The sequence below is a fragment of the Platichthys flesus genome, chromosome 4 (assembly GCF_949316205.1).
Source record: "Platichthys flesus chromosome 4, fPlaFle2.1, whole genome shotgun sequence".
Classification (NCBI taxonomy): domain Eukaryota; kingdom Metazoa; phylum Chordata; class Actinopteri; order Pleuronectiformes; family Pleuronectidae; genus Platichthys; species Platichthys flesus.
This window is the reverse complement of record NC_084948.1, coordinates 8402757-8417234: the sequence shown is the minus strand read 5'-3', so window position 1 is coordinate 8417234 and position 14478 is coordinate 8402757. Positions and strand designations below refer to the sequence as shown.

Here is a 14478-nt window from a genome sequence, read left to right as displayed (position 1 = left end):
TTATTGTCTTTTTGTCATTGTTTTTATGAATCTGTAATGTTCTAATTTAACCTGGTAAATGAGGAATTTGGTATTAGAATTTGACATCATTTTGACCAGACTACCTTCAACATGTTCATTCATCTTAGTGATTAACATGTGTGCTTTTAATCCATGTGTGATTTCACTTTGACTCCTGATAATATTTTATTGTGGTTTCTGCAATTAAACATCAACCAAAACGTGAATTGTAATTCAGTGTGTTACTGACAACTTGTAGCTGTTAATCGGGTTGGAAAATGGTAAATATAGTAACAGGGTATCATATTATTCTCAAGAACCCAAGGTTATTGTAAGTTATGGCCTGATAAGCTTTTATTCAGATACATTGACCTCAATGATGTACCCAAGTAAATAATTAACTCAACTAAGTGAAAGATGGAACATATTATGTGAGCTATCGAGCAGCTAGTCAGCATGTGAATGTGTGACAGAATTAAACTTGGTACCCTGTGAATGAGTGTATGTGTGTAGGTGTGTGTGTGTGTGTCTGTGTGGTTGGGGGACGGTCTCCTTGTCACATTGACTGGTTGCTGAACAGTGCAACCACACAGTCAGTGAGGCAGAAGCGTGTCAGACATCTGAGCCTCTGCTGCATCAGACCCCTGACGGACACAGACACAGTGTTTCTAGAGAGTTTCTGGACTCAGGTGAGTACAACTCTTCATACTCCTGTTATTGCTTGTCACTTTTTGTTTGGCTTGGCAAATCATCAACTGGATTAAAATTATGTATCATCTGAAAGAATGCAAAACCCTTTAAACAATAATCTAGTAATAATTTGTACTTTTCTTCTTTGTATTAAAAACTGAGAAAGAATAACACATAATCAAGCCATTGATTCCATTTAGTCCAATGACCCACTGTTAATGTAATTTATGAATTCATGGTTTCAGATGATTTCATATGGTTGACAGTATATTCTGTAAAAACTACAATCATCTACCAAGATTATTATGTTGTTTTGGAGAGTTTACGTTTATTAAGGGTATAAGATGTGACAGAACTCACTGTCTATTTTAGATCTGATAAATAATTTCTTAAGCAGAGGATTGTTGATATTTTTAAAAGCCACATCCTACACATTTCTGAATGTCTTTTAACTGATTGTTATTTATTTATTTTGGTATTTATTTATTCTAGGATTGTTTTAATGGTATGTCCTGTCTATCAATGTTTATTCATTTATCTATTTTCTCTGGATTGTTAATACCATACGTTAACAAGAGAAATTCTCTTCTCTTTTAACATTTTAGTTTTTTTGCTTTGATATCTCTTTCTTCTCCCCTTTTTACTATTTATTAATAAATCTTAATCCTTTTTATCTTTGTTTACCTAATTTAGCATTTCCTCATAGGACATTTATGAGATTTATTAAAGTGTCTTGCCAGTCCTATATTGATTTACTCTGTTAGTGAATGGGGTGAGGAGAATTTATTCTATTGTTTTTATTACATTTTTCTACAGCTCTAACTAAAGCTTAAATGAACCATGGGAAAGTGGTCTCAGATTTAAGTTCCTTACTGTATATGAGGTGTGATAGAGGGCAGTGCTAAGAAACAGTGGTTGTTCAGGGACATTTACATTTTTGTTAATCCGGAATGGATAATGGCGTTTCCAGCAGTGTACGTATGGACAGACAGACAGTGCAGCGGACCAGGGAGGCCTTCCTAAGTGGCAGGACCCGGCCTTTGGAGTTCAGGCTGCAGCAGCTGCATGCCCTGAAGCGGATGATCAGTGAGAAAGAGACAGAAATTTCAACTGCACTTAAACAGGACATCAACAGGGTGAGTGGAAAGACAGCCACAGCTGAATATAATATGTAGGCCCATGTTGCTGGCCATTGAATTGTCCAGTTGACAGAATGCTGGGTTTCCCACAGAGCCAGTACGACACACCTCTCCTGGAGCTGATCGGCATTGAGAATGAAATCAAGCTGGCAATTGACAAACTGGCCGTGTGGGCAGCTCCTCGGCCTGTAGAGAGGAACCTCCTCACCATATCAGATGAGGTTTATATTCAGCCTGAGCCCCTTGGAGTGGTACTTATTATTGGAGCCTGGAACTACCCCTGGGCCCTCACTCTGGTGCCCCTGATCGGAGCCATAGCTGCAGGTAAAGAACCCTTACAACTCCATAACCCCAATAACTGCCTGTAGCTTATTTAGTTAATTTTACCTCCAAGTGAATAGACAGTGTCAGTTACATGGCACTGACATGTTTGGCTTTTTTGTAGCAAATTGTACGTACTTAATTCTAGTTGTTCAGGGTTTGTACCCTCATGGTTGAATGCACTTATTGTTAGTTGCTTTGGATAAAAGCTTCAGCTAAATTAAATGTAATGTTAAGCACAGATCCTGGGTAGGTCGAATGAGTCAAACACAGGGAGAACATGCACACTCCACACTGAACTCTTACCCAGGCCCTGGTTAACTAGTGCTAACCAATGTACCATGTTATGATCTTCCGCTATAATAATGATGATGTTATTTTGGTTTTGGTTGCAGCAATGGGTCAAAAATAATATAAAACTAAAAGTTTAAGAGAAAATCTTCATGTTAAACCCATGACTTACTTCAGATATTCTCCTGCTATTGAACAAAGGCTTTTTTTAAGAGCATTAACAACAAATTAACAACAAAGGCCTTATTTTCTGAAAATAAATGGGTGAGAAAGTCAATATTGTTATACATTTACTCATATAGTTGACATTATTATGTCCCGCTGATAATGGCATAACGCATGTTGGTCAAATTTTAAGTGTAAGAGAAGCATTCTGCTGTGAACATTTGCTAACCCACTCCAGCTCTGCTTGTCTGCTCTCCGTCACTCAGTGACCTCATCTCACTCACAGAAAGCTGTGTTCTGTCTCTGCAGGCAATGCAGCTGTGGTGAAGCCGTCGGAGCTAAGCGAGTATTCTTCCCTCCTCCTCCGGGCACTGCTGCCTCGCTATCTAGACAAGGTCTGAATAATGCTCATAGCTGCACTAACCTTGAAGTCTTGTGCCAATACAGTATAGTACTTTCCATGGTCACGTGGCCATTGTGTAAGAGGACTCCCTTTTAGTCCCAGCTGGATTGTTAGAACAGGTCTTGGGACTGTCCAACACTTGATAAAGATTTCTTGTCAATTTCATATTGAGGAGGAATGTGTTATGAGTCATTATTGACATATTTCAACAAAGCAAGCAAGGTCCACTTATGGCTTTATAGCTGTTTTCATTAATCAATCACATTAAGTCCTCTGTCATGGGCTGCATTTATCAAACATCTAAGAATTACACCAAATGAGCCCATTTAAGGCCAATACTACCGAGCTAAGACTGAGCAATAAGACGCATTTATATATATTTATGAAGTGGCTAACTTCATGTTAAAGCTAAGTAACTTACTTTTAAGAGTAACTATTACAAGTGATCATATGATTAATTAGAATATGAATAATATTGAATTATACGGATTTACAGTAGCTCCCCCCACAACCCTCAAGATGATCAGTACAGATAATGGATGGAAATATCAATTCTCTGAATTATTCATTCTCATGACTAATTACTGTAAATAAAGCCAGTGAGAAATTGCAATGAACCTATAATACATGTACAGTGAGTTATTTACCTATATAAACCTGTAGTGTTCATGCTGGTTGTTTTCAGGACCTGTACCCAGTAGTAACAGGTGGCGTGTCTGAGACCCAGGAGCTGCTGAGGCTGAGGTTTGACCATGTCTTCTACACAGGAAGCAGCACAGTTGGTAAACTGGTGATGGAGGCTGCGGCTCGTCACCTCACTCCCGTTACCCTAGAATTGGGAGGGAAGAGTCCCTGTTACATTGACAAGAACTGTGACATCAGAACTGCCTGCCGGTAAGACACTCATCAGAACACCCCAAATCACCAGCAATTGTCCACAGAGTTGAACAGATTGTACAATTTGTGGTTGGTGCTCATAATACAGCACTGTGTGTGTTATCCCGCACTGAAATACAACTTGATAACTTTGCTCATTCAAAAAACAATGCACAGAGCCATCGGCTTTAACCACTAGGTGTGTAATGTCTGCTCTTAATTCATCTGATAAAGTGTTTTTATAGAATGGATTTGCGACTCAGACGATTTGGGTGTCAATGGTTGGCAGCATCTAAGCTTCTTGCCAAAACGTCACTTTACATTATCTAATTTTCAAAACTGACATACATTAAAGAGTGATTGATCATAGCTTATCTACAGGATTCGGTTTCCATTGTTTTGAAGATAAAAAAAATACAGTATTTGCAGCACAGTGAATAATGTGTTGGCTTTTACATGTAAGAGTCAGAAGAAAGCTGCTCAACACTGTCTCCTCTACATCATTAAATTCATAAATAGAACTAAATTATTTGTATTGCCCATATTTGATAATCACAATTGGTCTCATAGGGCTTAACAAAATCCTCTGTCCTTAACCCTCAGCCACAGTATGGAAAAACTACCAAAAAACCCTATTAACAGGGGGAAAAAACCTGTAGCTACATAAGAGAGTCAAATGTGGGGGATCCCTCTCCCAGAATGGAAAGCAGTGCAATAGATGTCCTGACTAACAGAGCACATCAACAACATAATAATATTTACAACACTCATGAGCAAAGACAGCGTCTAACATAAGTGGCTTAAAGGCCCTATCTGAAACCAGGACCTGAGGTAGAAATGTATTAAGAATAAGGTCATATAATTTTTGGTATAATTTAACTTTTAGCCAACTAGCTAAAAAAGATGACCTTTTTTAAGTGCAATTGGAAATCTAAATATATCAGCAAAACATGTAAATACTAATAAAATGTTCAGAGAAGAACAATGCCCAGTCACATAGTGAGGAGGAGAACAGTCCTCATGCTTTACGTTCGACTCAAAGTCAAAGTCCAGTAATCTCTTGAGCAAAGAAGAGACGCAAAGACTGTTGTTATTGTTTTCACGCACCTTCCCACTTCTTTCTCTCACCAGCTCTGCCGTCTTGGTGCCTTTGGTTGGATTGATTCCAACGAACCATCTGAAATCACAAAATCACTCCCTCTTTTAAACTGCGCTGACAGCTCTTTTAAAAGAGGGAGCCGAGTCCATCTGGTTGTTCAAGACAAGATAATCACTTGCCTATTTAATATGAAAAGCAAAACTTCCCAAGATTGCATGAGCTGACCAGCAGGTATATAGTAGTATCAACATAACATCAGGCTACAGGTCCTCTGGTTGGAGATTTCCTGACCAGCTTGCAAGGAAAACATTCACATCGCATAACATACCCACGTAAAAAAGAAACATATTTAGTGTATTTTGCGGTTTCAAAAAATCCCAACTATTCCTATCACTCTGTTTTTATAACGGCATTACGATTACTGAATAACTAAATTGTCTCGTTACTGTTGTCTTACTTGGACAACTGCGAAAGGCAGCATACAAAGGCAGTTTATGATCTAACATCATTTCTGTTGCCTTCCACATAGACATATCCACATTATTAACTGTTGTATAGTCTCGGTCTGTGCAATGCTTAACAACAGCTGTAAAAAAAAACTGTATACACTACCTAAGACAATTAGTTTCGGAAAGTCAGGAAGAGTCAGAGTTCTTTCGACGTCAGCTGCTGTTGCTAACACCAACAAGAAAAAAATACATTAAATAGCTTAACTGTTGAGGGTCACAGGATCATACAAATATAATATCCAAAAGTTTCAAATATTAATAATCTCAAACTTACATCTGTTTGCAAAAGTTATACCTGCTAGAACAAGACAAAAAAACGTCATTGAAAATCAGTTGATTTGGCTCACAGATGATCAGTGATCGCAGTTCATCCCTACAACAAACAACAAAATCCAAAACTTTTAGTAAAATAATTTGTTGTGAATTCATTAGCCTACATAAATTAGCAAATCAACGTGCATAGTGGATCACAAAATGCAGCTTTTAAATCTATGAAATGAGCGCTTCTGTTTTAGGTGCTTTATAAGCATTAATCTAAGCCATACTTTCAGTTTGCCAAGCGTTGAGAAGCCTCCGACACTGGATAGATGGGATGTTGGCAGGGAGATCCTCCTCTTTGATGAACTGCAGGTCAGATTTGGATTCCAGTCCTTGTCCAGGAGGGGACTGTAGTTTGTCCTCTGTTAGGCTGGGTAATACCACCAACACAGCTTGTCTGATGGCCTCCCCCAGTACTGACATGTCAGTATGTATCTGGGAGGGAGTGGTGAAATATAATCACTGATGTGCCATTCAGCTTGTACACCATCAGTGGAATAATCAAGGAGATCTTCTTCCTTAACACAAGTAGTTTGAGCCCTGGTCTACCTCTGTTAGACTGTGAATACCCAAATCAGCCAGTTCCACAGCCAACTGCCTCCCCACAATGAAGCAGACAAGATAAATGCCAAATGCCCCTTTATTCAAAACACAACTTTGTTACAATTATGGGAAATTGCAGTCACTGACTGTTCAATTGAGGCCCAATCCCATTTCACCCAGCTAGCGTTAGCATGCTAGCTTTAGCGCGATGTTAATGAGCTTAACTACTCCTCTCATGACAAAGCATCCTGGTAGGGCTGCACACTAGCTTTTCAAATTCAAATATCATTGATTCACTTCAAGTCATTCACTTTGGTAAGTTGTCAGTTTAGTAACTGCAAACAATAGCATTGGTTTAATTAAGATCTCAACAATGTTTTTACAATGATATTTCCCAACAAAGTTGAAGCCCATATCAGTTTTGTAGGCAATTAACATTCAACTTACGTATTACGTATTGGCTGGACACGGCTGTTGCTCCTCTGCTCCCTTGCTCTCAAGTCAAGGTCCTCTTTCAAACCGCCTCGTGCAACGCAATAGATATCAACAGTATTTAACTGTAACATGCACCATCTTCAGTCAGAATATAACTTGCCTGTCATTTTGCAATGTGTTATTGTGGAAAAATGCTGCCAGCTACTGTAATTATATTTGGCCCATGATGCATTGCGATATACAGATAAACTTAACGTAAAATGACAGAACAAGAAGTTACTCTATAATTTTACTGTAGAAACTGCAGCGATTTGTTACAGTGTAGTAAAACAAATGGAAACCACTGGCTGAAACAGAACCAAATATAAAATTCTCAGTGGTTCAGAAAAAAATACAAATATATTACAAATTCTGGTTATTGGGATAGAACATACACTAAATACACACTGGTTTGACACTTGTAACAGAAATGTAACAGAATGTGATTTAATTATTTAAAACATTGACATTTTACATTAGTATAGATACTCACAGTGATCAACACTGTTAATTAATGCTTCCATACCTTGTTTGTGTACAGTCGTATCACGTGGGGTAAGTTTGTCAACTGTGGTCAGACCTGCATCGCTCCAGACTTCATCCTGTGTGAACCCTGCATCCAGGGTCAAGTGGTGGAATGCATCCGACAAACTCTGCTGGTAACATTTAAACTCTAAATTGCTCTGTCCTGCCACGCAAATGCAAAGCTCTGCTGTCTGGTGTTTCATCAAGACCTTTTTAATCCATCCCAGGAGTTTTATGGAGCTGATCCCAAATGCTCACCTGACTACGGCCGGATTGTCAACCAGCGTCACTTTAACAGGGTGATTGGCCTGATGGAGGGTTACACTCCAGTGGTGGGAGGCCAGAGTGATGCTTCACAGTGCTACATCGGTAGGAGGTTACACTCTGTTCAGACTATACTACAATTCGGTATTGTGTGGTCTGTCTTTCTGTTTTATGAACATTGATGCTTCACTTAAAGCCCCGACAGTCCTGAAAGACGTGCCTCCCCAATCCAGAATGATGCAGGAGGAGATCTTTGGTCCTCTGCTGCCCATCGTCACTGTGAGTGACATGGATGATGCCATTCACTTCATCAATGAGAGAGAGAAACCTCTGGCCCTGTACATCTTCTGTAGTGATAAGAAGGTGAGAGGAAATAGCAGGAAAACAGAGATTTCATTTTAATTTAGAGATGAAACTACTCTTTAGGTTTCTCTTTTCTTCCTTTGTCTCCCAAAGGCTTCAAAAAAGATGATTGGTGAAACCACGAGTGGAGGAGTGACGGTCAATGACGTGATGATGCACTACACACTCAGCTCTCTGCCGTTTGGTGGTGTTGGTAAGACTGACTCTGAGTCCTACAGTTCAAACATATGCAGCTGAAAGTGTGGTGTGAGCGTTAATGGTTGTTTGTCTCTGTATACCAGCCCTTTCATGCACTGTCTATTGCCCAATGTCAGCTGGGATTAGCTCCTGGTGATTCATATTTTGGTATACATATTAAATATCATGTAGGAGCACATCTGGTGTCACAGTTTGTCATTTCTGCGGCCAAACAACAGTGTCGCTGTGTTCAGTCAGGTAGAAAACGTAAGCAAAACCTCCACGGAGGTCAAATAAATTCAAACAATGAAGAAATATACAGTAATTAGATTAAATAAGTAAAGAGAGCCATATGAAAGGCCTCGGATGAAACTGATTTCAGATGTGTTGCATTAGGACTAATGTCACCATACAGCCCTCTCCCAGCTGCCTTCTACAAGGACTTTGAAATGCTATTTGAGGTGAAAAGACACATACTTTTTTGTGCCCCCTCCTCCAGGTCAGAGTGGTATGGGCCGTTACCATGGAAAACACACCTTTGACCAGCTAAGCCACCAGAGGGCGTGTCTGATCCGGTCTCTGGGCATGGAGAATGTCAACTTGGCTCGGTACCCTCCCCAGGACCGCCGGCGGGCACGTAGGGTGCGGATGGCCCTCAGGTCACCCCTGATTGACATGTCCAAGAGGACATTTATCTGGGCTGTTACGGCCACCATCATTGGCTTCGGCCTGTTCATCAGCCTCCTGGTCATCCTGCTCATAGCTTCAGGCCTCAACTGTACATGCTGGTACTGGAGAGGCTTTTATAACTACTTCTACTGATAACCAGAGACTCTTCTCAAAGAAAGTGCCTGTAATTTGTGTTCCATGTTACACACCTGAACAAAATGAATCCTGTTTTACATTCAGATGTTTGAAATCTTTACACATATGTTTTAAATATAAAACTGATGGTTGAGGGTTGAGGCCATTAGATCTAACTTCTATTTGCTGTGTGCCTGATTTTGAATATGATATGGTTCTTATTTGTTGCGAAATTAACTTAAACAGAAATTTGTTCTTGAAGTGAGAAATCCACTGACCAAATACAGTATTCGAAAATTAAATAAATGCATTATTTGCTTTTTTATTACAGAATACGATTTTTGATAATATGTTACTAATTTATTCAGCAATGTTGTTGTAGTTCTTCCGAAAATGCCTTTTTTTTTAAATACGTCAGTTTCAAGAAGCCTGTGACAAGTTGGTATCCTTTCCATATTCAGCTCTAGTTTTTGATCATGTAAAACACGCAGATCATGATGAATCGCATATTTTATCTACTCTGTTTTGAATTTTAAAACAACTAAAACAACCTCTACGGACATTAAAATGAACATTTCTTGAAATAGTAATGCTCTGTTACTATTCATTTCACTGACCAAGATTAGTTATATAGTTGCAGATCACCTCAGGTTTTTTGTTTTCTCTTCACTACAGCATGTTTATCTGCCCACAGATCTTCAGTGATGTTCAACTCCGGGGACTGTGAAGGTTGTTTCAAAAGCTTCAGCTTGTGCTGTTGTAGAAACCAGCTTTTTTTTTTACTTTGGGCCTTTGCATCTTAAACCTGTGGATATTCAGGGAAATCAAGTCTTCCCCTCCGTGTGCATTGTTTCCTGCACCACTGGCTGCCACACAACCCAACAGCAAAAATATTTCCACATTCAACGTTTCCTGCTGATGACTCTACCACATGAACCCTATTGATGCTGCACAGTGGGAAGCTGCACCATCACTCCTTTGTCAGAAAAACCACCATGCAGATTTCGCTGTCCTCAACTGGTCTTGAATTCCACAGTTCCATTTAAGTGCTAATTCTTCCAGACAATTTAAACAGTCAGGTGCCAGTGGTTGTTTAGTGTGGAGTCAGACTCGAGTCATGAATTTGATGACTTTAGACTCGACTTGACAAACTGTAAAGAGACTTGCAACTCGACTTAGACTTCAACATCAATGACTCGTGACTTCACTTGGACTTGAGCCGTTTGACTTGATAAGACTTGCTCTTTTCCCCAAAACACAAAGATTCAAAAGTATGTTATTAAGGAGCGCTCTGTATCTTTCATCGTGTTTGTGTGCGTCTTTGTGTGTGTGTGCAGCGCCGCCGCTCCCAAAACGCCCACTACGGGCTGTGCATTGGGCACCAAGTCCTGAGGGGGCACCAAAAAAAAAGCAACTGAAAAATCATCATAGTTATAATAATTATGTAGCCGAGCGTTTGGTTGTATCACAAGTCCGGCTTCAGCCGACAAAGGACACGAGAGCAGGTCATGCGCTCGGGACAGCACACCCGTTTATTCTCCGTTCATTTTACAACTTCACTCATCAAAGCACCCACTTCCTTTAAAACCCCCTTTCAAAATAAGAGTCACTACCAACAATCGACTTAAAACCGGAAATACAAATCAACCTTCAACAATAACGTCATTAAATAAATTAGCTTACAATTATAATGCCGATATTATTTCAGTATAGAAATATTAGGTACCTTTTAGACATGTATATCACAAAAAAGGCAAAACAAGAGCTATATTAAATTGCTCAAAAAAAGTTAAAGAAGATTGACTATTCTTGATTGTACTTATTGATGATTATTTAACGTAATCATAGAGGAGTTATGCTTAGGGCACCAAAATGGCTCGCAGCGGCAATTGGTGGAATCATACTACGTCCCCATCGTGCACAAATGACTGACAGACTTTTGGCCAATGTGGTCTTTTGCAAATGCAATGCAGCATAGGGCCCTGACATATAAAAAGCACAACCCTGTTCATTGTTATGTTCAAGTATTTGTTATGTTTCTCACATGTACAGACACACACAGACAATATGACGTGAGATAAACACAGGACAGGACAATGTTGTTAGCACTTTTGTACAAATAATTACAGTTGCACTTGTTTTTTCAAATGTGTTCATTCCGTAGGAGTGGTTTAAAATGAAGAATATTCTTGCAAAATATGAGTTAAATGTTAAATGTTAAAAATGACTGGTTAATTTCTGTAATTTCAATTGCACTTGTTTTAATAAATAAATACAGATTTTAAAAGCATACATGATCTGTGTAAATATATTATTACTCAGTGATCAAAAGGACTCGAAAAGACTCGAAACTCAAACTGCAGGACTTGGACTTGACTTGAGACTTGTCAGTCTTGACTTTGGACTTGACTCGGGACTTGCCTGTCTTGACTTGGGACTTGACTCGGGACTTGAGGGCAAAGACTTGAGACTTACTTGGGACTTGCAAAAAAATGACTTGGTCCCACCTCTGCTGGTTAGTACTTGGATGGGAGACCGCCTGGGAATACCAGGTGCTGTAAGCTTTTTACAATTTTCTTTGCAACCAGCAGAGGGGGCTGTTGCTGCTGCTTTAAAGGAGAAACACCTTTGAAAGAGCATGAAAGACTCAGCATCAAAGAAAACCAGGCTATGGAACACACAAACATCATCACTGAAGTAAAAAGAGTGAACATTTAAATGCCTTTTGATATTCGAAACACTACTTTATTCATGCACTAGTAACCTATCACTCTCAAAATGTCATATTTGGAGAGAAGGATGAAAGAGCGGGGAGTTTACTCACCATCAAGGAAGAAACAGGATATGAAACCCTGACATTATCACTGATGGGAATTGTCATGATTTTGTTTGTTGCAATATCATGAGAAAATTGCACCTTCAGACTCTTTTTATTTAACATAAACAACAACACAAGATAAGTTTCTATGGACACAAAATAAAAGGAAAGTGTTGATTAAGGTGATGATTCTCTGTATCGCCAGCAGAGCTTGGTGTCGCTCCTGCTTCAGAGGAGACACATTTTGGAAAGAGCAGGAAAGACTCGCAATCAAAGCAAGAAAGGATATTCAACCCGGAGATCATCATAGGTGGAGGACGAGAGTGAACATTCTAAAGACATTTGATATTGGAAAAACACTCCTATATTCATGTCAAATTAACATATCACCCTAAACATGTCATATTTGGAGAGAAGGATGAAAGAGCAGGGAGAAATTACTCACCATGAAGGAAGAACCAGTATATGAAACCCTGACATTATTACTGAAGGACATTATTGAATTATTGTAATGATTTTTTTCTTGCTATACTATGACAAAAATGCACCTTGAGTGTCTTTTCCTTAACATTATATAACAATGAAAAAACAAGTTTCCATGGTCAAAAAGCAACCATACTATTGAGGATGGTGGTGATTCACATGTATAAATAAGGTATTGTGGCTAGAGTTAATCGCTTACGGCCATACCACCCTGAACACGCCCGATCTCGTCCGATCTCGGAAGCTAAGCAGGGTCGGGCCTGGTTAGTACTTGGATGGGAGACCGCCTGGGAATACCAGGTGCTGTAAGCTTTTTACAATTTTCTTTGCAACCAGCAGAGGGGGCTGTTGCTGCTGCTTTAAAGGAGAAACACCTTTGAAAGAGCATGAAAGACTCAGCATCAAAGAAAACCAGGCTATGGAACACACAAACATCATCACTGAAGTAAAAAGAGTGAACATTTAAATGCCTTTTGATATTCGAAACACTACTTTATTCATGCACTAGTAACCTATCACTCTCAAAATGTCATATTTGGAGAGAAGGATGAAAGAGCGGGGAGTTTACTCACCATCAAGGAAGAAACAGGATATGAAACCCTGACATTATCACTGATGGGAATTGTCATGATTTTGTTTGTTGCAATATCATGAGAAAATTGCACCTTCAGACTCTTTTTATTTAACATAAACAACAACACAAGATAAGTTTCGATGGACACAAAATAAAAGGAAAGTGTTGATTAAGGTGATGATTCTCTGTATCGCCAGCAGAGCTTGGTGTCGCTCCTGCTTCAGAGGAGACACATTTTGGAAAGAGCAGGAAAGACTCGCAATCAAAGCAAGAAAGGATATTCAACCCGGAGATCATCATAGGTGGAGGACGAGAGTGAACATTCTAAAGACATTTGATATTGGAAAAACACTCCTATATTCATGTCAAATTAACATATCACCCTAAACATGTCATATTTGGAGAGAAGGATGAAAGAGCAGGGAGAAATTACTCACCATGAAGGAAGAACCAGTATATGAAACCCTGACATTATTACTGAAGGACATTATTGAATTATTGTAATGATTTTTTTCTTGCTATACTATGACAAAAATGCACCTTGAGTGTCTTTTCCTTAACATTATATAACAATGAAAAAACAAGTTTCCATGGTCAAAAAGCAACCATACTATTGATGATGGTGGTGATTCACATGTATAAATAAGGTATTGTGGCTCGAGTTAATCGCTTACGGCCATACCACCCTGAACACGCCCGATCTCGTCCGATCTCGGAAGCTAAGCAGGGTCGGGCCTGGTTAGTACTTGGATGGGAGACCGCCTGGGAATACCAGGTGCTGTAAGCTTTTTACAATTTTCTTTGCAACCAGCAGAGGGGGCTGTTGCTGCTGCTTTAAAGGAGAAACACCTTTGAAAGAGCATGAAAGACTCAGCATCAAAGAAAACCAGGCTATGGAACACACAAACATCATCACTGAAGTAAAAAGAGTGAACATTTAAATGCCTTTTGATATTCGAAACACTACTTTATTCATGCACTAGTAACCTATCACTCTCAAAATGTCATATTTGGAGAGAAGGATGAAAGAGCGGGGAGTTTACTCACCATCAAGGAAGAAACAGGATATGAAACCCTGACATTATCACTGATGGGAATTGTCATGATTTTGTTTGTTGCAATATCATGAGAAAATTGCACCTTCAGACTCTTTTTATTTAACATAAACAACAACACAAGATAAGTTTCGATGGACACAAAATAAAAGGAAAGTGTTGATTAAGGTGATGATTCTCTGTATCGCCAGCAGAGCTTGGTGTCGCTCCTGCTTCAGAGGAGACACATTTTGGAAAGAGCAGGAAAGACTCGCAATCAAAGCAAGAAAGGATATTCAACCCGGAGATCATCATAGGTGGAGGACGAGAGTGAACATTCTAAAGACATTTGATATTGGAAAAACACTCCTATATTCATGTCAAATTAACATATCACCCTAAACATGTCATATTTGGAGAGAAGGATGAAAGAGCAGGGAGAAATTACTCACCATGAAGGAAGAACCAGTATATGAAACCCTGACATTATTACTGAAGGACATTATTGAATTATTGTAATGATTTTTTTCTTGCTATACTATGACAAAAATGCACCTTGAGTGTCTTTTCCTTAACATTATATAACAATGAAAAAACAAGTTTCCATG

The 14478-nt window shown here is 39.1% G+C and overlaps 1 protein-coding gene and 2 non-coding genes across 3 annotated transcripts; all 3 read left to right on the top strand.

The window, feature by feature from the left end:
* The first annotated feature begins 142 nt into the window (after positions 1–142).
* LOC133951544 (aldehyde dehydrogenase, dimeric NADP-preferring-like) lies at positions 143–9545 on the top strand. The gene is made up of 10 exons (XM_062385545.1): positions 143–689; positions 1661–1826; positions 1922–2153; positions 2916–3001; positions 3695–3903; positions 7370–7487; positions 7581–7722; positions 7814–7980; positions 8074–8173; positions 8657–9545. Exons 2-10 carry the CDS (start codon positions 1671–1673, stop codon positions 8977–8979), a joined length of 1533 nt encoding a protein of 510 aa, XP_062241529.1. The 5' UTR covers positions 143–689; positions 1661–1670; the 3' UTR covers positions 8980–9545.
* A 2910-nt stretch (positions 9546–12455) lies between these two features.
* Positions 12456–12574, top strand: LOC133952483 (5S ribosomal RNA). The gene has a single exon (XR_009920597.1). It is a non-coding gene; the product is annotated as a 5S ribosomal RNA (ribosomal RNA).
* Positions 12575–13504: 930 nt separating this feature from the next.
* Positions 13505–13623, top strand: LOC133952482 (5S ribosomal RNA). Its single transcript, XR_009920596.1, has one exon. It is a non-coding gene; the product is annotated as a 5S ribosomal RNA (ribosomal RNA).
* The last annotated feature ends 855 nt before the right edge of the window (positions 13624–14478 follow it).

Excerpts from the sequence above, each read along its gene's own strand:
- LOC133951544 (XM_062385545.1), top strand. The coding sequence starts at position 1,671 with ATGGACAGACAGACAGTGCAGCGGACCAGGGAGGCCTTCCTAAGTGGC. Across the intron at positions 1,827-1,921 it reads TTAAACAGGACATCAACAGG|AGCCAGTACGACACACCTCT; the intron begins GTGAGTGGAAAG and ends GGTTTCCCACAG. Across the intron at positions 7,488-7,580 it reads GCATCCGACAAACTCTGCTG|GAGTTTTATGGAGCTGATCC; the intron begins GTAACATTTAAA and ends AATCCATCCCAG.